The sequence below is a fragment of the Astyanax mexicanus genome, chromosome 11 (genome assembly GCF_023375975.1).
Source record: "Astyanax mexicanus isolate ESR-SI-001 chromosome 11, AstMex3_surface, whole genome shotgun sequence".
In the NCBI taxonomy this organism is placed as follows: Eukaryota; Metazoa; Chordata; class Actinopteri; order Characiformes; family Acestrorhamphidae; genus Astyanax; species Astyanax mexicanus.
The window spans coordinates 37,616,231-37,642,384 of NC_064418.1; the positions used below are offsets into that span (position 1 = coordinate 37,616,231).

The 26,154-nt window shown below is 40.2% G+C and overlaps 1 protein-coding gene across 4 annotated transcripts in view; it reads left to right on the plus strand.

The window, feature by feature from the left end:
• Positions 1–26,154, plus strand: part of lrp2a (low density lipoprotein receptor-related protein 2a) — an 80,977-nt gene that overhangs the window by 30,632 nt on the left and 24,191 nt on the right. For 2 of the 4 annotated variants that reach the window (XM_049484649.1, XM_049484650.1), the window contains exons 24-52: positions 38–154; positions 254–634; positions 1,907–2,155; positions 2,714–2,925; positions 3,617–3,801; positions 3,913–4,141; positions 4,236–4,413; positions 4,664–4,792; positions 7,074–7,240; positions 7,389–7,532; positions 7,691–7,800; positions 8,756–8,933; positions 9,038–9,251; positions 10,532–10,771; positions 11,401–11,589; positions 12,014–12,934; positions 14,295–14,460; positions 14,572–14,730; positions 14,874–15,163; positions 15,517–15,717; positions 17,826–17,849; positions 17,969–18,001; positions 18,677–18,919; positions 19,230–19,355; positions 20,520–20,639; positions 21,807–21,938; positions 22,900–23,101; positions 23,994–24,289; positions 25,234–25,900. In XM_049484649.1, coding sequence (XP_049340606.1) covers positions 38–154; positions 254–634; positions 1,907–2,155; positions 2,714–2,925; positions 3,617–3,801; positions 3,913–4,141; positions 4,236–4,413; positions 4,664–4,792; positions 7,074–7,240; positions 7,389–7,532; positions 7,691–7,800; positions 8,756–8,933; positions 9,038–9,251; positions 10,532–10,771; positions 11,401–11,589; positions 12,014–12,934; positions 14,295–14,460; positions 14,572–14,730; positions 14,874–15,163; positions 15,517–15,717; positions 17,826–17,849; positions 17,969–18,001; positions 18,677–18,919; positions 19,230–19,355; positions 20,520–20,639; positions 21,807–21,938; positions 22,900–23,101; positions 23,994–24,289; positions 25,234–25,900 — 6,502 coding nt within the window. The remainder of the gene's footprint in view (positions 1–37; positions 155–253; positions 635–1,906; positions 2,156–2,713; positions 2,926–3,616; positions 3,802–3,912; positions 4,142–4,235; positions 4,414–4,663; positions 4,793–7,073; positions 7,241–7,388; positions 7,533–7,690; positions 7,801–8,755; positions 8,934–9,037; positions 9,252–10,531; positions 10,772–11,400; positions 11,590–12,013; positions 12,935–14,294; positions 14,461–14,571; positions 14,731–14,873; positions 15,164–15,516; positions 15,718–17,825; positions 17,850–17,968; positions 18,002–18,676; positions 18,920–19,229; positions 19,356–20,519; positions 20,640–21,806; positions 21,939–22,899; positions 23,102–23,993; positions 24,290–25,233; positions 25,901–26,154) is intronic. The other 2 variants (XM_049484652.1, XM_049484653.1) reach the window with 2 other exon arrangements.

Consider the following 26,154-nt stretch of genomic DNA (forward strand, 5'->3'; position numbering starts at 1 on the left):
ACCTTACTTTCTTTTCAAATTTACTGTTATGGTGTAGTTTACAACTGCACTGGCTATGAGTTCAAGTGTGCCAATGGACACCAGTGCATCAACTCCTTCTACCGCTGTGATGGAGTTTTTGACTGCAACGATCGTTCAGATGAGACTGGCTGCCGTAAGTGTGACTTTTTTCAGTTGATTTTTTAAGTTCAAAAATCCTGACATATAACATGAATATAGTTTAAAATAATATCTGCTACTACTTAACTTGCAGCCACTAGGCCTCCAGGCATGTGCCACCATGAGAGTGAGTTCCAGTGCCAGTCGGATGGCAGCTGTATACCTGCAGCGTGGGAGTGTGACGGCCACCCTGACTGTGAGGATGGTTCGGATGAGCACCATGCCTGCCCCCCGCGTACCTGCCCCACCTCGCTCTTCCGCTGCGACAATGGCAACTGTGTGTTCCGCAGTTGGCTGTGTGATGGTGACAATGACTGTCGGGACGGTAGTGATGAACGAGACTGTCCCACTCCGCCGTTCCGCTGCCCCAGCTGGCAGTGGCAGTGTCCCGGTCACAGTGTGTGCGTCAATCTCAGCAGAGTGTGTGATAATACACCAGACTGCCCAAACGGAGCGGATGAGTCGCCACTCTGCAGTAAGTCAATGCTCTTCTGTTCTCTGAGCTCTAAGGAGAGATTGTGCCAGGCGTGCAGTAAGACCTGTTTACCCAATCCTAAAGGAATTAAAATCAAGGAATTAGTAAGAGGTTAAAGTAAAACAATAGAAAAAATATTGTTAAAGGGGTCAAAGAATCAATTTATTGAGTATTTTAACTTGGCTTCTTTCATTACTTTATAATCACAGCATTGTTTGCGATTAGCTGTCTGAAAATGTTGCAGTCATGTTAGCTATTAGCCTAGCACCTATACACCCATCTATTCACGTGTCTGGATTTGGAATTTTCATGTGATGCTTTTCTCTCAAACGTGTTGTTAGCAGTTAGCTGAGTCAGACCAGTTTGTTTTTAGAGAGTGAATAATGGAGTATAAATGACAGAATCCAGTCATCTAGCATTAGCTTTTAGCCTAGCATGAATATCTCCTTTTTCCCCAGCTGTTGCTTTGTCTTATGCTGAGTTTGAGCTCCTCTTCTGTGGATACTGGCTTAAAAAAGCTACTGTCACAATGCCTGCTTCAGCAACCTGTAGTCCCATAACTAGCACTATACGGTGGTGATGAAGGTGATGAGCTGCCAGCGTTGCGTTGTGTTGCAGCATTCTAAAACACCTTTACCTGATTATGTTGTGTTGAGTTTTTTGATATTTTATTTAAGAAAATTATAAAATGTAAAAAAGTTTTTTCATCATGTTCTTTCATTGTGCATTGTATTTTGTGAATTTCTATGATGTTTTTCTTCTCTTAATTAATGAAGTAATGAATTGTTAAAATTTCATGGAAGCGTAATGGATATGGATTATGAATTAAGACAAATAATATGTGAGATTGTATGTTTCAAATCATGCATGAGTGTCTCTGATCTAGTGATTAATTGTAAAGTGATCTATGATTTCCCTTTTCCATGTTCCCCTCACTGCTCTCAGATGAGCCTTTACCAGGTAGGCCAAATCCTCAATCATCCTCAAAACCTCTGCATGTAGCACTGATTTACCCCAATGTCTATCTGACCGTGCTCACTAACCTGTCCAATTATAGAGAGAGTGTCATTAAACTTGGAATATTGAAATATGTAGTGCAGTGTTTATTATGTAGTTTTAAGTACTTTTTTGAAGTAATATTGTGATAAAAATAATAGTATTTAAATCTTTAGTACTGCAGTTACTGCAGGATAGACTCATGCTGTAGTCAATGCTTTGATGCAACAAAAAAAAACATGTTGGTTAACAGCTTTTTCATTCTTTCTTCTTTAGACCAGGAGAGCTGTTCAGACAGCAATGCAGGCTGTACTCATGGCTGTATCCAGGGTCCTTTTGGGGCTCAATGCACTTGTCCCATTGGTTATCAGCTAAGCAATGACACAAAGACATGTGAAGATATAAACGAGTGTGATCCGCATGGCCTGTGCAGTCAGCACTGTTTCAATGAGAGAGGCTCCTTCCGTTGCCACTGCCAGGATGGATACACACTCGAGACGGATGGACGTACCTGCAAAGCTTCAGGTGTGTACTTGTGTGTTTATGTACGTGTTTGGTACAAAAATGTCCTGATCTTATAGGGAAAACCGAAACATCTAGTCCTTTCCTGGGTTCGCTCATTTACTTGTCATAGAATCTCCACAAGATAGATATGCTGGTAGTTTTGTGATGATGGGCAGAGTGGAGCCATGCATGATGTGAGAGAAGCTGCCGTTCTTCTTCTCTCTGCCCTCTGATCGGATTACTGCAGATAAGGCAAATAACATATATGTCAATCACAAACGCATGGGGTAATTAGGCCTTAATAAACAGACAAAGGCTTGTTTATGACCTGCGCCACTGACATGGACCCATCTATCACAGAGATATCCTGCTGAAAAATGTTGTCATTTGATATGCCTGACTTTTTTTTCTGAACATTATTCCACCACAGTGCTCCTTTTTGTGCTTCTGTTGGGCCGTCCACAGACTGCGCTCATTGTCTTTTGTAGTTTAGAGCTATCGGGCAAACTATTGGACATGCTGAAAAGATGGAGTTGTAGCTCTTGTAACAGAGAAATGTTTCTTTTCACAATCTGACAGGATCTCGAGAAGCAGTTCTGCTGGTGGCCAGTCGTAATCAGATCATATCTGATGACATCGCCGCGCAGCCAAATGTGGTGCGCTCCCTTGTGCGTGATGGCAGGAACATTGTGGCGGTGGATTTTGACTCAGTGGCGGACCGCGTGTACTGGTCTGATACAACCCAGGACAGAATATGGAGTGCGCATAAGAATGGCAGTGACCGGACTGTGGTAATGGCACAGTAGGGCTTCAGTGAATGCTTTAATACATGATACATAAACAACTGATGTTGCTTTCTGAACTACAGGGGTTTGGACAGTGAAACTGAAACACCTGTCATTTTAGTGTGGGAGGTTTTAATGGCTAAATTGGAGCAGCCTGGTGGCCAATCTTCATTAATTGCACATTGCAGCAGTAAGAGCAGAGTGTGAAGGTTCAACTAGCAGGGTAAGAGCAAAGTTTTGCTCAAAATATTGCAATGCACACAACATTATGGGTGACATACCAGAGTTCAAAAGAGGACAAATTGTTGGTGCACGTATTGCTGGCGCATGTGTGACCAAGACAGCATGTCTTTGTGATGTATCAATGGCCACGGTATCCAGGGTAATGTCAGCATACCACATTACCACCAAGAAGGACAAACCACATCCAACAGGATTAACTGTGGATGCTGTAAGAGGAAGCTGTCTGAAAGGGATGTTCGTGTGCTAACCCGGATCGTATCCAAAAAACATAAAACCACGGCTGCCCAAATCACACCAGAATTCAATGTGCACCTTAACTCTCCTGTTTCCACCAGAACTGTCCGTCGGGACAATAAATTATTGTGGTCTGAAACCAGGTGTTTCAGTTTCATTGTCCAACCCCTGTAGTAGAAGCTGAGTATATAACTCATAACCTTTCCTTACTTGGTTGCAGATTTTTGACAGTGGTGTGACAGTCACTGAGAGTCTTGCAGTTGACTGGGTAGGTAGAAACCTGTACTGGACAGACTATGTTCTGGAAACCGTAGAGGTGGCCAAACTGGACGGTTCCCATAGAACAGTACTGGTTAGTCAGAATGTCTCCAATCCCAGAGGCCTTGTGCTGGATCCCAGAAACGGGTAAGTTCAAAGATATATGAACACACTGATCACTATACAACTGTTAGCTATTCTTTCGGTTCATGTGATAAGAATGAGTGAAACTATTTTGCAGTTTTGTGTGGGTTTCAGTGTTCACCTTATGTTTTGGACGGACTGGGGAAGAAACCCGCGCATTGAGAAAGCCAGCATGGATGGCAAGCAAAGAACCACTATCATCAGCAGCAAGCTGTACTGGCCCAACGGCCTGACGATAGACTATCCCAACAGCCTGCTCTACTTTGCTGATGCATACCTGGATTTCATAGACTACTGTGATTACAATGGAAACAATCGCAAACAGGTTCTGGCCAGCGATTTGGTGAGACAATTGTTTTTATTTATTAATGAATGTATATTCGATTCTGCTCTTAAAACATGGAAATAAAATTTGCCTCTTGTCTCTCAATAAAAAGGTACTACAACACCCCCACGCAATTACCATTTTTGAGGATTTTGTGTATTGGACCGACAGATATGTCAGTCGGGTGATCCGGGCCAACAAGTGGCACGGAGAGAACCAGACGGTGATGCTGTACAACCTGCCCCAGCCCATGGGCTTGGTGGCAATGCATCCGGCCAGACAACCAACAGGTACAAATGGAGAAGCCATAGGTTAACTGGAGAGATCAGATTTAAAGTTGATGAAGCTTTAATACCATAAGTAATAAGTACTTTTAATGCAAATATGCATTAAAAGCTAGTATAGGTTTGATTAGATCTTATGCTTTTATAAGTTTACAGTTGAATAACATAAAAAAAAAAATCAGTGGTCATCTCAGAATTGAGATTGTAATCAATATATTTTACTTGTCTTCTTATTGTGTGTTTCCTTGCCGTGCAGGTGATAACCTGTGTGCTGGGAGCCCCTGCACCCACATCTGCCTGCTCTCTGCAGTCGGCCCCAGGTTTTACTCATGTGCCTGTCCCTCGGGGTGGACACTGGCCGCAGATCAGCTTACCTGTACTAGAGGTATAACGCGCAAACCCTGATGAAATTACCTATCAGTTTTCTCTGAAATACCATTTTCTTTGCATTTTAGCCTTTCTTGGTTATATTTTTGCAGATTCTCATTTTCTGACATTATTGGAATCTACCTGTAAATTAAGCTGTGTCGTTTGAATTAACGTACAAAAATTGTTTCTTCAAAAAAAGAAATTCTTGTTATTGTATGTAATGTATTGTATTTATGTAATACATGTGTAAATATGCATGTGTAAAATAATGATTTGGTGTTTTACAAAAATAAGCACTCTCATTAGATTGTTTTAAAAAAGGTGTGCTTAGGTGCCTAAAACATTTGCACAGAATTGTTCCCATATAAATGCATTATAAAGCTCATGTGTTTTTACATTATTACAGGAAGGACATTCCAAAAACCTCATGAATATGAGTTTAATCTCTATTATTTGTTCTATACATTCTTTTTCTACATGTCTTTTTGAATGTTGCCATGTCTTTCCCTTTGGCCTCCCTCCAGTTAATCTCCTTCTTACTGACTGAATGAAGTTGTCCTCAGTGACACTGGATATGTGCTGCAGTTCAGGAGAAGACCTTGTCAACAGCATCCCATTTTAGAGTTCTTCCATAAGCTCTCCCTTTCTGAGGCCAAATATTTACGATTGTAAATGCTCTCAGCTCAGCTTATGCTTTGGGCTGTGCGTAGAGAAGATAGCTTTAATCTGAAATCCAGTGGGTCCTCTTTAAGGCAGACGTCCAAAAACTCTCAGATTTCAGCTTTTACCCTCAGTGTCAAGCATATTTTACCTTAAGAGAAGAATGCTTACCCCAGAAGGAGAGTGAGTGAGTGCCTACTGAGGCTAATCTCTGATGACACAGCAGAGCAAGCTATCCTCTGAGAAATTTCATCGGTTCCTGTAAAAAAAAGATTGGTCTTATGAAAAGATGGATTTTAGCAACCTGAAGTTAGTTGTTAGCTGTTATTTAAGCAGCATACAAAAAATTGTGGGAACAACTGGAATATTTTATGAACAGATTAATCATTCTTATTCTTATTACATTGCAATTAATATGTTGCTATAAAATGTGGAAAGGCCAATCAGTATTGCCATCTTAGAGACTTTTTTTTTTAACTACTAGCGAAAAATCTAGCGAGTTTTTGTGGTGTTATTGGAGACTTTTGGCGACTCTGAGATGAACACACGTGCTCTTCAGTTACTGCCCTCAGCGAGCAGCAGGTGCTGCCGTGAGCCCCTCCCACAACACTCACAGTGCAGTCTCTCACAGTCAGAGCCGAACCTCACCGCTCTTTGTCCACACTGTAAATCAACTGCGCATGCACATATAAATATGTCTTCAGAGCGACACGAAAAAAAAATCAATACATTTAACTAACATAGTCTCAATCAGTCACTCACCTCATTCACCACACAGCCTGTAACTCACCTCGTCCACAGTGTCTGCCTCTTTGTAAAAAGCTAAACATCTAGCTAGCTGGCTCATCATTGAACAATTTGTCTATAATAGGTTCGATACTAAAAACAAAAAACGTAGAAAAATTGTTCCGGCTAATGGCTACTGTTATAATAACATTTAACAACACGTCAAAAAGCTGATTTATGTAATTTACGCATGAATAAAGTCATTTTGAGTGACTGCCTATTTAAAAAGCAACAGAAGTTGTTTATTTGTTTGAGTTCATTTGTAACCCCGGGGGTTAGGGGCGTGACCACTGTGACCCGGAAGGAGGAAGCACACAGATAACACAGACACAGGGAGTAAATGAACTCAAAACATACCTTTGTTGACTTCAAAAAGGCCCTCCACCACACCCAAAAACAACTCAACCCAAAATCAACATAACTCGCCCAATGGGGCTCTAGAGTTTGAAGATAACTTTTAAAGTGTTAAATATGAGTCGGTGCAGCCTCAGCCCTCAGCTCCCCAGTAAAAGTCTCTCGAGTGAGGGCTGAGGCTCAGTTTATATGCCTGTACCAGCTGGCTGTTTAATCAGTCCTGATGCAGACCAGCTGAGACAGGCAGGGCTGAGCGTTGCTACGTGGGGCGGACCCCCGGTTCCCCCGCCTCCTCACACCACAAGTGTTTTTTACTTACTTTTTTCTCTCCCACAACGTTTATCCTTTACAGCTTCAAAAACATTTAATCTGCAAATTAGGCAATGACGTCATTTAGCGACTTCTAGCGACTTCTAGCGACTTCTAGCTACTTTCCTTACTGAGGAGTTGGCAGCACTAAAGCCAATGTATAACAAAGTTGTTTAAATGTTTTACAGTGGATGATCCCTTCCTGGTGGTTGTGAGAGACAGCATCATTTATGGCATTTCCCTCAACCCAGAGGATACAACCAACGATGCCATGGTACCTGTTGCTGGGCTCCAAAACGGATACGATGTGGACTTTGATGATGCCGAGCAAATGATTTACTGGGTTGAACATCCTGTAAGCATGAGCAATTTTGACGTCTTTTTTCTGAATTTGTTTTTATGGTTCATAGACGTTCCTTAATTACTGAATTACTGACTTGCTTTCCATAGAAAAACACAAAAAAATGAAGTATGATTAGTTGATTAGTCTGTTTTCTTTACAGGGTGAAATTCACAGGGTGAGATCAGATGGCACTAACAGAACTGAGTTCGCTCCAGCAGCTATTCTAGGCTCTCCAGTGGGATTGGCTCTTGATTGGATGTCTCAAAACCTGTATTACACCAACCCTTCCACACAGTCTATTGAGGTAAGATTGCCCTTGCTTCTAACACAATTATATATAAGTATATATCACAATATATAATTACCTAGTTTAGTTTTTTTTTTTAGTTAAAAACTAGTAAGTAAGTAAGCGGTACACGGAAAATCAAATCTTTTTTTTTTTTTTTTTTTTTTACAATGTAGGTATTGAGACTGAAAGGTGAAGTGCAGTACAGGAAGACTCTCCTCACTAACAATGGTACCCCAACTGGTGCAGGCTCCCCTGTTGGCATCGCAGTGGACCCAGCACGTGGGTAAGCCCCAGTTTAGCAGTGACCTGATCCCCACATTCACTGAGCTCTTATCAGCCTGACATGCAGTCCACCCAGCTTACACAGTCCTACAGGACATCAAGTTCGGTACATCAGGATAAATAATGCTTCAGTTTAGTACTATCCCAATTTAACCCCCTGTGTTTACTGTCCTCAATGTAAACTGTGTTCCCTGTTTTTAATATAGTTTGTTGTCATCAGTAAAACCTAAAAGAACAAATAATTGAGACTCTAGGTGGGTAAATAAAAAGATAAAAAGACATTAAAATAAGAGTTAAAGACATTAAATGCAGAAACATTTGTAAATGTCCATTGTTATCCTTAGTAGTAAATTAATAGTGGTATCTGACCAGAAGTTACAGCTTTGAAAAATAAATAAGAGATCACTTAAAAAAAATGATTAGTTTCTGATTTTACCAAATTGAAAACCTCTGGAATATAATAAAAAGGAAGATAGATGATCACAAGAGCCATCAAACCAAACTGAACTGCTTGAATTTTTGCACCTGGAGTGGCAAAAAGTTTCCCAAAAGCAGTGTGTAAGACCGGTGGAGCAGAACATGCCAAGATGCATGAAAACTGTGATTAATAACCAGAGTTATTACACATAATATTGATTTCTGAACTCTTAACATTTTATGAATATGAACTTTTTTGTTTTCTTTGCATTATTTGAGGTCTGAAAGCTCTGCATATATGAGAATATTTTTATTTGGAATTTGGGAGGAATGTTGTTCGTAGTTTATAGAATAAAACAACAATGTTCATTTTACTCAAACATATACCTATAAATAGCAAAATCAGAGAAACTGATTCAAAAACTGTGGTCTCTTCATTTTTTTCCAGAGGTGTATATATACGTGTATGTGTATAATTACTGATTGAATAATTTGTCAGCTACCATTTAGTTCATACATTATTATGTGCTGTGTTATAGGAAGATGTACTGGACAGATCAGGGGACAGAAAGTGGCGTTCCAGCAAAGGTGGCAAGTGCAGACATGGATGGGTCTAACTCAGTTGTCCTCTACACCAACAACCTGGATCACGTGGAGTTTATTACCATCGATATTAAAGAGAACAAACTGTACTGGGCTGTCACTGGATCTGGAGTGGTCAGTTTTATTTTTCCTGTTGTTTCTTTTTTTTTTGTTTTACTTTTATTTATTCTGTATATCTAATGTAAAATGCTTCTATTCCTGTTTAAACCTCCTTATAGATTGAGAGAGGAGATCCAAACGGTTCCAACCGCATCACTGTGGTCGCTGGCTTGTCCCACCCGTGGGGTATAGCTGTGCACGGAGACTTCCTTTACTTTACCGATCGAGACTTTGAGGTGATAGAACGTGTGGATAAAGCCACAGGAGCCAACAAAGTGGTGCTGAGGGACAACGTAGCAGGTCTCAGAGTACTCAAGGTGCACTACAGAGAGAGTAAGTACAAGTTATTAGATCTGTTATGAGTTTGTAATCTTTGTTATCTGTGGCATTCTTTGGGCCCCTGTGCTCCCAGTCCGGCCCTTGATTCTTATCATGACAGCCTTATGGCCTTTGTTGGCAGTCATCTTATCTTATCTGAAGCAGCCGCAAGGCAATAACCAGGGAAGAATGGCTTTAAATGAAGGATTGCTTTACCAATTTGTTCCTGTCTGCCTCAGAAAGATGCTAAATTTTGTGCAGGGTAGAATTAGTGTTCTTTCGTAAAACTTTAGGATTTACCTCAGTTGGAGTATTAAAGGTCTCATTTTATTGTTTTTTCATAAATTTTAAAATGTCTAGTTGTGGTCTTTAGTATGAATGAAGTCCATGTGAGCTGTTTTTTGTAAAAAAAAAAAAAAAAAAAAGTTCTTAGGTGTTTTCATTTATCCCTGTTTTAGTTCACTGAATTAGTGGTCTCTGAAGAAAGACAGGATTTCAGCTCTTGCTCATTAATATTCATACATGCAAACATATCGCCTCTGATTGGCTAACAGGACAGCAGCAGAGAATGCTACCTGCCTTCCCCCACCCAGTCAATTTGAATTACAACTGGATTACAAACATTTAATTTAGCTAAACTTACTCTACTAAACTCTTACCTTAGACTTGGTGATCCGGTGCTTATGCAGTTTCACCACATCAAAACCCCATAACACAGCTCTATATCACAAAATATCACAGCTCTTTATCACAAAATCTGATGCAAACCAGTGTAACCAGTGTTCTGTCAAGTTGTGCTGCCTTGTCAAACCATGCTCCCATAGAGTATATTTAAGGTCTCTGTAAAAAAATATAAAATCAACCGGAGATCCGGTTTAAACCTATAGTTACTAACACAAGATAGCTAATGTTAACTAGCTGCTGTAAACAGAGCTGTAAGCTCTTTAGCTGACGAGACAGTGTCTGCTCTGCTGCAGCCCGGATTCAGCTCTGTCTGTGGGCGGTCCTGAGGCAAGGTGGGCGAGGCCATTAACGCACCAGTTGATATAGATACGATGCTTTTTCTGAACATTTTCTTTAACTAGCTACTTCAGACAGTGGAGGTTGTGAAAGAGTTTCATGTGCAGCATCATATACAATATATATACAAACCTATTGTATTTTAGAAAGAACAAGAAAAATTGGATTTTAGCGGAAGGAGACCTTTAAGAAATAGTTTGATTCAATAGATTAAACTGGAGCTATACTGTATAAATCTATATATTTTTTCTCTTTCTCTGTTTTTCTCTCTTTAGCCTCAGCTGGGTCCTCTAATGGCTGTAGCAATAATGTGGGCACATGTGAGCAGCTGTGTCTTCCTCGTCCTGGAGGTTTGTTCTCCTGTGCTTGTGCTACTGGCTTCAAACTCAAACCTGATAACAGAACCTGTGCTCCATACCAGTCCTACGTGGTCATCTCTATGCTGACAGCCATCAAGGGATTCAGTCTGGAGGGAGCTGATCATTCTGAGGCCATGGTGCCTGTGGCAGGGAGAGGTAGCAATGACAATTAATATATTATAATTAATAAACGTAACAGAGCTTATGAAGTGTATTGATTAACCTACATTTTTATTTTTTATCAGTGTTGATTTGTGTTATCTTGAGTTACACTTTGGGATGTGCAAGATACAAGTTAATGCACTGCCCTTTGATTTACAACAAATATTTTATAGTTTGTAGAGATACAGCTCTGGAAAAAAATAGGAGACCACTTAAAAATGATAAGTTTCTTTGATTTTACAGAATTAAAAGCAAAAGCAGTGTGTAAGATTGGTGGGGGAGGACATGCCAAGATTTACGAAAACTATGATAAAATACAGGGTTATTCCACCAAATATTGATTTCTGGACTCTTAAATCTTTATGAATATGAACTTGTTTTCTTTGCATTGTTTGAGGTCTGAAAGCTCTCCGTCTTTTTTTGTTATTTCAGCCATTTCTCATTTTCTGCAAATAAATGCTCTAACAATCAGAGAAACTGATTCAGAAACTAAAACTATTTTTTTCCAGAGCTGTATTTAGTAACACTTTGATAACTTTTACATACTTTATTAAGCCTAGTTTATAGCCACAATCAGTTGGTAAATTTAGCCAGTCAGTAATCTATGTTTATCTGCTTTACAGGTCGTAATGTGCTACATGTTGATGTACACATGGACTCTGGCTTCCTGTACTGGTGTGACTTCAGCAGCACAATAGCCTCTCAGAACGGAATCCGTCGGATCAAGCCAGACGGATCTGGGTTCCGCAGCATCGTTTCTTCTGGGATCGGGCGTAATGGAATCCGAGGGATTGCTGTGGATTGGGCAGCAGGTGTGATGCTGTTTTAATTTCTGTGCTTTGATAGCAGAAACATGCAAATATATAATATATACTGTCCATTAACAGCATGTAACAATCCAAATCTAAAGTCTGTTAAAGTTAGATGACTTTTTGTTAGAATGCTTGTATCATTACCTAGCCTCTTGATTGGTTATCATTGCATCTTGTGGGTGTAGCTAAAGAATATAGTATGTATGATATAGTGTCATCTGATTTGTTCATTGGCATGGGGAAAATAAACAAGTGGAAAATAAATAAAAATAAGGAAAGTATCAGGAGCAGGCGATGTGATACTTTAAACGGCATCAACATAGTTCAAGAACTGCTTTTTTAAAGATAATATATTGATGATTGGTGCTTATCTTCATTAGATGCATCAGAATTTAAACAATTTTAAATAATTTGTTGATTTCAGGGAACCTCTACTTCACAAATGCCTTCTTGACCGAGACCTACATTGAAGTGATTCGAATTAACACCACGTATCGCAGGGTCCTCCTTAAGACCCAGGTGGACATGCCACGTCACATTGTGGTAGACCCCAAAAACAGATACCTCTTCTGGGCTGACTACGGGCAAAACCCCAAGATTGAGCGCTCTTTTCTGGATGGTAGCAACCGGACTGTACTGGTCTCTTCAGGAATCATCACACCTCGAGGACTTGCTCTGGACCACAGGAACGGGTACATCTACTGGGTGGATGATTCACTGGACATGATCGCCCGCGTTCGGCCTGAGGGCGGCGAGACGGAGATTGTGCGGTTTGGGAGCCGGTACCCGACCCCATATGGCATCACTGTGTTTGAGAATAACATCATCTGGGTGGATAGGAACTTGAAGAAAGTATTCCAGGCCAGTAAAGAACCTGGAGGTTCAGACCAACCAACAGTGATCCGAGATAACGTGAACATGCTGCGAGACGTTACCATCTTTGACCAGAGAATGCAGCCCAGATCAGCACAGGAGCTCAATAACAACCCTTGCATGGAGTCTAACGGAGGCTGCGCTCATTTATGCTTTGCTCTGCCAGGCACTCAAACCAGGAAGTGTGCCTGTTCCTTTGGGAACCTGGCAGTGGATGGCATGAGCTGTGTAGTGTCCCGGGATGATTACCTCATATACACCACAGAGAGTACAGTTCGTTCTCTAAGGCTGGACCCGGAGGACCACTCATTGCCCTTTTCTGTGGTCAATGTGGCCCGCACCTCTGTTGCTCTGGACTATGACAAGCTGGACAACAGGATCTATTTCACTCAGAGCTCTGGAGCGGGACAGAGTAAAATAAGCTACATTAGCCTGTCATCTCCCACATCATCTGCTACTGTTGTCGCTTCAGGTACTAAATGGCATTTCATTATTTTAATGTACATTTGTTGTGTTTCTGTGGTGCATTCTTAGTAAAACCTTTTTGATTTTATATTGTTCAGAAAAATTATATTGTAGAGTCTAGCAAAATGGGAACTATTAGGGCTATCAGATCATCTGAAGTATAATAGGAACTATTAGGGCTATCAGATCATCTAAAGTTAATCAACATTTTTTGTAATTGTTGTTTTTGATAGTCATTGAAAAAAGAGATAATTGTTTTTTGGATAAATGATATGTAGTCAATGGTTGTAATGCTCTGACTGTGGACCGATCAGTAATTTGGCATCCTGCTGAAAGTACTGAAAATTTGGGTTTAAACACACATTGAGCCTTATCTTACACCCTGTGCAAGGCATGTTTTGATGCTCATTCCTATCTTAAACCCCATGAACTATTTTTATGCCTTGAGCCCGCGCCACTAAAATAACATCGGAGTTTAGGAATGTATCTACACTGATGGGCATGGTGTGGTGGTCTAGGGGTGAGGTGTGTTTAGGTACATTTCTGTCATGTTGCTATTTTGGCAGAGGAAAAAACAGTTGCGCCACTGACTGAAATGAACCGAGACAACAGTCAGTCGTCAGAGTCTATTCGTATCTCAGCTACACAGGTGCTTCCAGTGCAAGATTACCTTTGCTCATTAAACACACACACAACGTCACGCTGCTGCGTGCAGATCCTACTTTTACATCAACAATAAACAGAATAAAGAATAAAATAACATTTTAATGAGCTGCTGGCATACCTTCACAGCGTGAACGTGCTGGCCAGTATCCTCTGCTGGGATGAGCAAGGGTCCTGCGCTGTTAAGATATCAGCGTGGCAACGTCAGAGTGCACCTGGCTCTTAGAGGGAATAAAAAGTGAAACACTGATTGGTTTATTTCACATTACACCCAAAACACACCTATGATTAATTATTGATGCCTTTTGAATGTTTCAAGACACTCAAGGCATATTCTTTGCACCCTCACAATACTATAAAGACATACAAACACAACCTAAATCTAGCTGTGTGGTTCGCAATTGTGGTTCGCTGGGCAAACTAAGAAAACTATGTCTAAACTAGGTAATTGCATTAATGGTGTTACAAAACTGGGTGTTTGTTTCTTGTAAATGTGATTAATGTGGCAATTACCAGTCAGAAATCCTTAAGAATCCATTTCATAGCTGTTTTATTGGATTAACTGTGAGTGATTGGAATTATGTGAACATATACACAATGTACAGCTTCATACATCATCATTCATTATAGTTCATTTTATGTGCCTCTTTTATGCATGCTCACATTGTATTAACTGTAGTGTATTTTTTGTTTTCATGTTGTAGATTTGGGTGCCCCGGACGGTATTGCGTATGACTGGATCAATAAAAGGATTTATTACAGTGACTATATTAATCAGACCATCAGCTCCATGGCTGTGGATGGGTCTCAGAGGACTCTTATAGCACATGTACCTAGACCACGAGCCATCATGCTGGACCCATGCAGTGGGTAAGTTTCCCCTCATTTTACTGTTCTGCATGTTGGATAGTGTCCAAGTCTTTATGGTTAAATGTGTGGTTTTAGTAAACAGTGTCTTATGAGTCACTCTGATTGATTCAGGTACATGTACTGGACTGATTGGAGCACCAGTGCTAAGATTGAGCGCGCAACTCTGGGTGGAAATTTCCGGACCGAGATTGTTAACACCAGTCTAGTCTGGCCAAATGGCCTCACCTTGGACTATGATGAACAGAGACTCTACTGGGCAGATGCTAGCCTGTAAGATATATATTTTTTTAATATATTTTTTAATCTCTGAATTAATACACACCATTTGAGACATGCATGCTGTTTAAAAAACTGAAATAATCAGTGTTGTTAGAGATATCATGCTATAAAGTTGTTTGATTTTTTGTAATCAGACAGAAGATTGAACGTTGTTCTCTAACGGGGGCTAATCGTGAGGTCATTGTGAGTACAGCCATCTACCCATTTGCAATGACTGTGTATGGACAGCACATCTTTTGGACAGACTGGAACACGCGCAGCATCTATAGAGCAAACAAGCACGATGGCTCGGACCAGCGGGTCATGCTCCAGAACCTTCCGTCTCGGCCGATGGACATCCACGTTGTGTCCAACAGTAAACAGCAGCAATGCGAGAGCCCCTGTCAACAGTTCAATGGAGGCTGTAGTCATATCTGCACACCAGGTTCCCCACAATTTTTCCATTTCCAAAATTATTTAAATTGTATAGTCAGTAATCACATTTTTGATTAATATTGATAATTTGCAGTGAACAAAATAGTTTTACATTTTTAATACTTTTCTATCATGTTTTATACATTTATAGAATAATGTGTGTGGGAACTGCTAACAAACGTTTAGATGTGCAACTATGGGATAACCTGTATTAATGTATTAATCTTTCTCAAAAAATCAAATTTTTAGTTCGGAATAAACTAAATGATAATGAGTATTGTAGTCGAATGTATTTGCTTCTTAAGCAAATAAATCAAGAGTTTACTAATCCTTGTAACATGATGCTTACCTCCTCTCTTTTAGGTCCCCAAGGTGCAGAGTGTCAGTGTCCCTCTGAGGGTCGCTGGTACCTGGCTGACAACAAATACTGCATCCCTGACAATGGAACCCGCTGCCAGCCCGGCCAGTTCACCTGTATGAATGGGCACTGCATCCGTGCACAGTGGAAGTGTGACAATGACGATGACTGTGGAGATGGCAGTGATGAGCTGGAGAGAGTGTGTGGTAAGCTGCGTTATGGATGAAACACACGCTTTTTAAAAAGGATAATCCTTAAATGACTTAAATCCTATTAGTTTTATTCAGTATTGTTTAGTCATTTTGGCTGCTGTTGATCCTTAGCATTCCAAGAGCTTCCATTCTGGGGTAGATCATAAATATTCATTTTTAAAATACAGAATGATTACATCAAAAATAATTATTTGATCCCCTGCTGATATTGTAAGTTTACTATGGCGTCACATCAATGTCAAAAGTTGAGGGCACAAAAATACCAGGTGAAAAAATTTAACCAGCGTGTTTTAACATTTTGCATGTGGAAATTAACTTCTTGTGAGCGCAAATGTGAAGCTCGCGAGCAAAAAAGGGGAATTTTATGCGCGCTGAACAGAATATCTCTCTCGAGCTTCCTTTTTTGACAGTTTGGGGGCGGGGTCAGGGTTGCCTTCCTCAGCGAATTCTATTGGCTGATATCTCCAGGGTTCGTGACGGTCCGCCTACCCCCACGAGCCGGAGGGGGCGGAGAAAAAAAGATGACAGGAGAGTTTGCTAGCTGGCTATGCTAACATCCAAACAGCCCGCTCTCCGGCGCTGTTAGCCCGGGTATAGTGCCTGGAATGACCGGCTCTCTCATTCAGCGCCTGGCGCGACCGACTTTCCAGCGCTGTCTGTCCGGGTTTAGTGCCCGGAGCGACCGGCTCTCTTGTTTACCATCTGGAGAGATCGGCGCTGAACAAGATAGCCGGTCACTCCGAACACTAAACCCGGGCAGACAGTGCTGGAGGGTCCGTCGCGCCAGGCGCTGAATGAGAGAGCCGGTCATTCCAGACACGTTACCTGGGCTAACAGCGCCAGAGAGCGGGTTGTTTGGATGTTAGCATAGCCAGCTAACTAACTCTCCTCTCGTCCTTTTTTCTCCGCCATCCTCCTGTCGTGAAGGTAGGCGATCCGTTACAAACTCTGGCGATATCTGGCGACCCTGACCCTCCCCCGAACTGTTAAAACCACCCCTTTCAAAACTCGAGCGCAGAAGCGTGGCTGGAGCAAAAACAAAAGCCGCAGGAAATTCGCACAGCGCGCGAGGAGAACTGTGAATTTGAGAGGAAATTAAAAACCAGAGAGGAGAAAAATAAAACTCGAGAGCGATATTTTGTTTAGCGCGCACACAATCCCCTTCTTTTGCACGTGAGCTTCACATTTGCGCTTGCAAGAAGTTAATGTACACACGCAAAATGTTAAAACACACTGGTTAATTTTTTCACCTGGTATTTTTGCGCCCCCCCGACTTTTGACATTGATGTGACGCCATAGCTTACCCCCTAACAAAGTCACAGAGAGTTTCTAAGTTGTATGGCAGTTTTTTTTTTTACAGATTGTAAAGGGTTTGAGGTTGTCGCTTGTCAACAAAGTATATATAGATTTTCTAATAATTTAGGTCAAGAGACTGGACTTAAGCCACTCCTTTGTTGCCTTGGCTGTGTGTTTTGAGTTATTGTCATGCTGAAAGACCCACAACCAATCCTTAGCTTTGTGGCTGAGGCGAGATTCACTACTTTCTCAAAGAGACAGGATTAATTTGTGTGCTTAATGGACACATAGCTGGTCTGTGGGGGTCAGAATTCTGTTGGCAAGGGATCAAATACTTATTTCACCTAAGCAAATACAAAATAGCTGATAGCTTTTATTGGATGTTTTCTCCAATAAACCTACCATAAAAATGATACACTGTTCATGTTTTTTAAGGGGGTAAACTTACAAAATCAGCAAGGGTGAAAAATCTGTTAGATTTAAGTAAAGATTTATCTCACTCTTTCTGTGAAACTTCATTTTACTTTTCCAATATGACTGTGTTCATCTGTTATATGACATATTTAACTAAAATTGCTGATTCAAACAATTATCTAGCTTATCTAGCTTACATGTAACTCTGCTTGCAGTGATCAAATTCATTTTTGTTGTTTCATGTAGTGTCTGGTCTGCTACAGTGATTCATTTAGCTTCAAATCTACATGCTTTACACCTGCCTTTAGACTTGCTTTTTTCTGCCTTTCTTTTTAATCAACATGCTGCCGCTTTCTGTTTTTTTATTTCTGCTATCCAATCTTTCTCTCCAGGATCCAAGAATGATTTCGCTTTTGGTGTGTATGATTATCTTTTCTCTAATCGTCTAATCGTAGATGTAGACTAGTCTTTAATAAATAGTCCTTCACTGCAGATTACTAACAATTAAGAAAATGCACTGCTCTTTTGCATGCAGTCCCACAAGTGGCGGCGTTTATTTCCTTATCAGGTAATGTCAGGTCTTTGAAAACCCATCACATTTTCTCTGATAGCAGTTTTGAGTTGAACAAGTTTCTTTTTGAAAGGATAGATAGATCTGTAGTAGTGAATAGAGTAAACTGGAGAAAAAAAACTAAACTAGAAACACTAAACAAAAAGGGTTCTTTGACTCCGAAACCATGTTGAGGCTCTGTAGAAGAAGCAGTCGAGTGATTCCTCAGCTATTTTTAAGAATTTCTCTTCATTTTCGTATCTTAAAGGAATTGGGCAAAGTAGCATAATTAGAAAAATATATGGTGTCTTTTTAATACTTGACTGCAAATCCAGAGTCCAGAGTTTCTGGAAGCGCTTCAGAGCTTCAGTAAGCTGTCCAATTTTTTTCAGCCTGTGAAAATAAAGGGATTATTATGATATTATCATATATGATATTATCATATTATGATAATGATAATGTTATTGTTCAATGTAGAACTATTGCCTTTACTAACAAGAACCCTTTTTTAAGAGTGTAGAATTCTACGTAGAAAATACTGAGCTTACTGGCACTGGTGCAACAGTGTGCAGATTCTATATTTTTCAATGTTTTTTTTGCTCTAAGCCACTTTAAGCCATTTATATTTATATTTATACTTGATCTGTTTCTTGTTATCTCATTAAAAATCCATTTCATTGGTCTGCTTGGCAGCGTTTCACACGTGTGAACCCACGGTGTTCACCTGTGGAAACGGCAGGTGTGTGCCATACCACTACCGCTGTGATCACTATAACGACTGTGGGGATAATAGTGATGAGGAAGGCTGTGTGTTCCGGCCGTGCGACCCGGACACGGAGTTCACCTGCAACAACGGCCGCTGCATTGCGCGCGAGTACGTGTGCAACGGCTTCAATAACTGTTACGACAATGGAACTTCGGATGAACAGAACTGCCGTATGTTTGATCTACTGTTGGAATATTATTTATAGTTATCACTGTTCATTATGGCTATACACGAGTCAGCCATAACATTAACACCTTTAAAACCTAGAGTCACATTTGTCAGTGATATCTCAGAATATACCTTCAGGGATCTTATGGAGGTGGTTCTAACGTTATGGCTGACCAGTGTACAGAGTGTTTTAAATAGGAAAAAAATGCCTATTAAATAGTCTCTTCCAGACAATAACAACAATATTCATACACAAAATATTTCTAAAGATTCTTCACAGTTTTTTTTTTATCTTGTCCTCTTGCTGTGTAGCTGAGAGGACGTGCCAACCAGAACACACCAAATGCCAGTCCACCAATATCTGCATCCCACGCTCTTACCTGTGTGATGGAGATAACGATTGTGGAGACATGAGTGATGAGAGCCCCACCCACTGCGGTAAGTTGCACAGTCTTAAGGTCTAGATCAACTGGATATTCACCCCAGTCCTGGTATTTGATTGTGGAAAATGGAATGTGTAGTTTTTAATGTCCATACACTCGGCAAGAGGTTTTGTGATCGATTGGCCAATTTCCAGGACACAGATTAAGACTTATCTGGGACTGAATTGCTCTTTCAGGTGTAATCCTTTATTAAATTTCCTTTTTAGTCCAGGATTACATTTAATCTGTGTCTAGGAAACTCCCTGATAAGTTTAAGGTCAGCTGGAACAAATCTGGGCTGAGTGAATTCATGTCAAATTGAGGGTGAACTGCTTTTTAGGCTTGCTTTGTGAATGAGTTTAATTAGTTTTTGACTTTGCTACACTCAATAGCTCAGTTAATCCATGCTTTGAAAAGCTTACTCCATGCTAAAACCTGCAGACTGATCTTTAACTCACTTGAAAAAAACAGTGCTTTAAGTTTACGTGATTCAAATGTCTTTGAACTTTCTTTGAAAAAGCAACATTGAATATCTTTACCATCCACATTTGATTGAATATAGACATCCCAAGTTGCAAAGGTTGGAGGTACCCCTGGACCTGGACCTGGAACACCCCCCACCCCCCAAATTCCCTGCCAAAAAAAAAAAAAAACTTGTGCACCAAAGGATATCAAAGCATAATAAAACTTTACGTTTTGTGTATTAAATATTTATATATATTATTTTAGTCACATTAACTTACATCAACATGCCTTTTGAAATTATTTAGTCTCTTGCCCACACTGAAAACTGATTGGCTGACTCAAAGACTCTTTGCACAGAACAGGCCAATCAGAACCCTCTCTTTTTTGGGGAGCTCCTTTCTCTTTGTCTCCTTCACGCACGCAATTAGGGGAAAAAAAATATGTTTACACTTGGGCCACTTGTTCTAAATTCTCATAGATTTTATCTGATTTGCGGGCATCAGGGAACTGTTATTTATATGCGGTAGACTTACGTGACTTCCGGGAGACTTGGGAAGTCTGTGAATATGTGACATTATTCTGAAAATGATCTGGTCCAGGTTAACAGTCTCACCATCTCAGAACTTATAGGTTAACTGTCCATTGTAAACCATTGTTGAGGGAAGCAAACTAAACTAAAAGCCTCAATTGACTCAATTTACGTCTCTCTCCTCAGCTTCGTCTACATGTTCCCAGAATGAATTCCGTTGCACGAGTGGGCGCTGTATTCCTGCACACTGGTACTGTGATGAGGGCACTGACTGTGCAGATGGTTCAGATGAACCCTCCACCTGCAGTGAGTTAAATACAAAAAACTTTCATCACCATTTAGAAATCAAAGATCCTGAATACTTCCTGGGCACCTAGTATGTCCTTTATGTCTCATCTTTATCAGATGCAATAATCTGCTATATAATCTCTATAAACCTTTTTTTTTGTTAACAAAAAACTTAAACACAGAAGGTTTAATTATCTGATATTCAGTAAGTGATGTTTAATTACACGCCCCAGTGATTTCTCGGGTTCTGTGTTGCGTAGAAGAAAGGCTTTACAGGAAGCTGCTCTGAGTAGACTTACCAGAACTAAGCGGTGTTAGTCATCACTGTTATAATGCAATCAAAAGTGCGATTGTAATCTGACTATGTAGTGGATTAACTATATGAGAGCTGTGTTAAGAGAACAATATTGGGAGAAGATATATTTCACTTCAAGTAAGTGTAATGATTAAATATAATAAAGTACATTTTATTTGTTTTGATCGTCGCTGTCCGATAAAAAACAAGTATCTTAATTTTTGTTGATTTTTAGTTTACTACGTAATTTGAACAGACAATATGTACCTTACACTGTTCCAAAAATTCTTGATAAATGGAGCAATTGAAATACTTCAAAATTACCTAAAATAAACTCTTTTTACATTGACTTAAATTGAGAGTTTAGATGTTTTTTTTTCTGTCCCCTGTAAAGTTGCTTGTTTTTCATTGGACAGCAATGATATGCATATTCAGGAGCAGTGTTTCCATGCTGTTTTAGCACTGATGCTGCAGCAGTATCAGTCAAGTTTTGAGACAGTGTGTGTGTGTGTGTGTGTGCGTGTGTGCATGCATGTGTGTGCAAGGCCTGTGGTCAGTCCAGCCTCCTATTGTCTGGCACATTCTTCCCCAGTGGCACTGGCTAGCCTCCCGTCACACACACCCCTCCTCCTTTGTTCACCGATAATTATAGTGGCCCTCATTGGCTTTTGTTGAAGCAGAACACTAGAGATAGGAATGCAGCACCATAATGCTTTTTTTTCTCACTGATTGCCAATATATATATATATATATGATGTGCATGTTGTCAGGATGTGAATGAAGTCTTCACTTCAGTAACTTCAGTTCAAAAAAGTTGGACATGGCCCTGTTTCAAGCTCCAGTCCTCTTTATTGAGGCATGTGTTGTTGTGATGTTTGTGAACCCTGCAGCCACCATGGTGAGGACCTGTAACTCGGACCAGTTTCGCTGTGATGATGGCAGGTGCATTGCGTCCTCCTGGATTTGCGATGGAGACAACGACTGTGGGGATATGAGTGATGAGGACCAGAGGCACAACTGCGGTGAGTGTTTGTCCCTGTCTCCTTCCATTACTCCCTTTTTCCCTTCTCTTTCACGTTATATCTCTTCTCATCTTTAAGTTTCCTCTTTTTCTCTCAGATCTTCTCTTCTCCTCCTGTATATGAGTCTAGCAGCTCAGTAACAGTGTGCAGTAGTGCCTCTCTGGCTCGTGGCGGTGGTCCGGAGCTTTAGTGTAAGGATGTTGCATTCCTGATTTCTCCTGCCTCACTCGCTGCTTTGTGGTAGTATTTCCTGGCTGAGACTCTCTGAATCACCGCTGCCATGTGGTCTCTGTGCACTGCATTTGCTCTAAACAGAGCCAAAAGAGCCTTAAGCGAAAGTTCACTCCGTTGGGACCTGGCCAATTTGATTCACTTGAACCCAAAGGGAAGCTTTAAAATGCTGAAATGTGTAAACAAGTGGAGAAAAGGAATGTTGGGAAACATCGAGCTCAAAACAGTTATTTGCTCATTGTAATGCATTATCAAGTTCTAAAAAGTTACATTATTATCTTACTTTTGAACAGTGTATTCATAGTGAAAACTACACAGCAAATTCTGATTTTTGGAATATCAACTCATTTTAAGTGTATATGCATGACCATTTAATACACTCTATGACAGAGTTAAATGAACTCTTTTCTGGGAGTTGGGCTTCTTTACAGTGTTAACAAATAATTAAACTAATATTATTTAAAAAAACATAGTAATATTTTAAAACTCTGGAACATTTAGGAGTAAAGCATCACTACTGATTGCAATAACAATTTCATATTCAACAAGTATATACCAGTGTTTAATCCTGCATTGCAGTTTTCAGTGCATTGCCAACAATGATTTCCCCTCAACTTGTAGTCTAAGCTGGAGAATGAATTTTCAAACTCCAGAAATTTGCTGTGTAGGAATTTAGATTCATATCATGGCATGGTTATTTCACAAGCTCTTCATTTGTTCTAATACCCAGCTAACCGGACTTGCTCTTCACTGGAGTTCACCTGTGTGAATAATCAGCCCCCGCAGCGGAAGTGTATCCCCCGAGACTGGGTGTGTGATGGAGATGCAGACTGCTCTGATGCGTATGATGAACACCAGAACTGCACCCGCAGATCCTGCTCGGCCAACGAGTTCACCTGTAGCAATGGACTCTGCATCCGCAGCTCCTACAGGTCAGACATGTTGTATTCTGAGGGAGGCTGTTTTTCAGCTTTATAGCTAGAACCTTCTATCCTGTTTAACAGAATAAGATGTAACATACAAAAAAACAATACAAATTTACAGTTCTGGAAAAAAAATTAAGAGTCCACTTCAGTTTCTAAATCAGTTAATCTTGTTTTGCTATTTATAGGTATAAGTAAAATTTAAAGTTTAAGTAAAATTAACAATGTTGTGTTATTATATAAACTACATATAAACATTTTTCCAAAAATTCCAAATAAAAATAGTAATTTAGAGCATTTATTTGCATAAAATGGAAAATGGCTGAAAGTAAAGTTTTAACTCTTAAAGTTTTAAGCGTTAAGAAATCAATATTTGGTGGAATAACCCTGGTATTTAATCTCAATATTTTAATGCATCTTGGCATGTTCTCCTCCACCAGTCTTACACACTGCTTTTTAATACCTTTATGGCACTCCTGGTAAAAAAAAAATCAAGCAGTTCCGCTTGGTTTGATGACTTGTGGTCATCCATCTTCCTCTTAATTATATTGCAGAGGATTTCAATTTGGTAAAATCAAAGAAACTCATAATTTTAGGTGGTCTCTTATTATTTTCCAGAGCTGTATATTTGTTATGGTAAATCTATTTTTAAATGCAATAATGTACACTATATGGATAAAAGTATTGTGACAACTACTTATTATTAGCTCTTCCAAAATCAAGAGTATCAAGTTTAAGCTTGTGTCAAACAACAATTTCTTCTGTTGGAAAACTTGTTGGGAACGCTTCTCAAGAATTTCCAATGACTGTTTATATCTGTGTAGCATTTATAATAGAAATACATTAAATTATTGCATTGATTTAGGACCAGTAAGAAACAGTATGGTGTCTCTTTTGTTAGGTGTGACCGGCGTAACGACTGTGGAGACAGCAGTGATGAGCAGGGCTGCACCTATCAGTCGTGTCAGCAGCACCAGTTCACTTGTCAGAATGGCCGCTGTATCTCGAGTGACTTTGTGTGTGATGGAGATAATGACTGCGGTGATGAGTCGGACGAACTGGACCACCTATGCCGGACCCCGGCCCCTACCTGCCCTCCTGGCAACTATAGGTGTGAGAATGGAAACTGTGTGCCAGCCAGCCAGGTCTGTGACCACAGCGATGACTGCAATGACAACAGTGATGAGAAAGGCTGCGGTGAGGACACATTACTCAACACAGTTTTACACTAAAATGGAGTTTGAGTGAAAATAAATGTAGTAGCAAATTCAACATTTAACATTATTATTATTATTATTATTATTATGTTTTGGAGTAGCTCTGCCTGCACATATTTTTCACTTCTTTAATCTCTGTGGAAAATGAAAACACCTGATCCACAGAATCAACAAATTCCTGAACTAAAGTTTATGTGTTATCTGAGACCTGCTATTGAAGCTAATATTTAGTTTGGCTAATTGTTAGTTCAGCTTATACACAATTGAGATAATTCCTAAATTATAATAAATATGGTAGCTGATACTTGCTGTTGAAGGCAATGTTTTAATTGACTAATATACATTGAGCTTTTTCCTAAATTATGATAAATATGAAACCTTTTACCTACTATTGCATACCGGTAAATGTTATTTAGTTCAGCTGTTGTTCAACAATATTTAACTGAGCTCATTTCTGAATGACATGAATGAATTAGATGTTTCTAGCTGTTAAAGCTAATATTCAGTTCAGCTAAACTTAATTTAAAAAGTCCTGGATAAAAATAAAATGGTTGGCTGATTAACCAATTAAATTGATTAGCTATTAAAACTATGTATCGATTATTACTCAACTCAAGCTAATATTTAACACGCTAACATAGTCTTATATAATCGTGATATTACGAGTATTGCCAAGTCCAATAGGCACACATGCAACATATTGTACATCATATATTTTTTTGCAAATAAATGTACACATGAATGAAAATTCGAATGAATGAATGTGCGGAATTATTCATTTGGTCGTTGCAGATAATGCATTGATACAGTGACACCTTCTTTCCTTCCTTTAGAGGATACTCAGTTGCTCACTGACAGGCCTGCTGTTTTTAAACTTGGCTTCTGTTGGATTAATGTGATTGTCTTTTTGTTCACTGTCTTCAGGAATTAATGAATGTACAGACCCCTCCATGCACCACTGTGACCACGAGTGCACAGACACGCCGACCAGCTTCATCTGCACCTGTCGCCCCGGATACCGCCTTATGTCAGACAACAGGACATGTGATGACGTGAACGAGTGCAGGGACACTCCTAGTGTCTGCAGTCAGATCTGTGAGAACACGGCGGGCTCGTATGTGTGTAAATGCTCTCCAGGATTCCTGCGGGAGCCAGATGGCCACAGTTGCCGACAGAACAGCAACATCAGCCCCTACCTGATCTTCAGCAACCGCTACTACCTGCGTAACCTGTCCACAGACGGCGAGGCCTACTCACTCATTCTGCAGGGGCTGACCAGCGTGGTAGCTCTGGACTTCGACCGCGTAGACAAGAGGCTGTATTGGATCGATGTGAGCCGCCGGGTGGTGGAGAGGATGTTCTTTAATGGAACAGGCAGGGAGGTTGTGGTGAACGGGATCCTGCATGGTGAAGGCCTGGCTGTGGACTGGGTGGGCCGGAAGCTATACTGGGTGGACAGCTTTCTGGACTGCATGAAAGTGTCTGAGTTGGATGGACGCTTTGTGAGGAAACTGGCTGATCACTGTGTGGATGCTAACAACTCCTACTGCTTTCAGAATCCAAGAGCCATAGTGGTGCATCCGAAGTTTGGGTAAGTTGCTTGTATTTCCTCTATAATATCTTTAGCCCTATCTGTTTAAGTTATAGTTTCTCAGAGGGACATCTGTGAAAAATATTTAACTCTTTTACAATAAAACTCTTGCATCCGGACTGCAATTGAAAAAACAGGAGGACCAGTGAGTTTTTTGGCTCTCTCGGTCACATGACATTGCGTTTAAATTTCCATACACAGGGAATCCAGCAGCTGGAGATAATCCAAGAGGCAGAAACGATAAACAGTTCAGG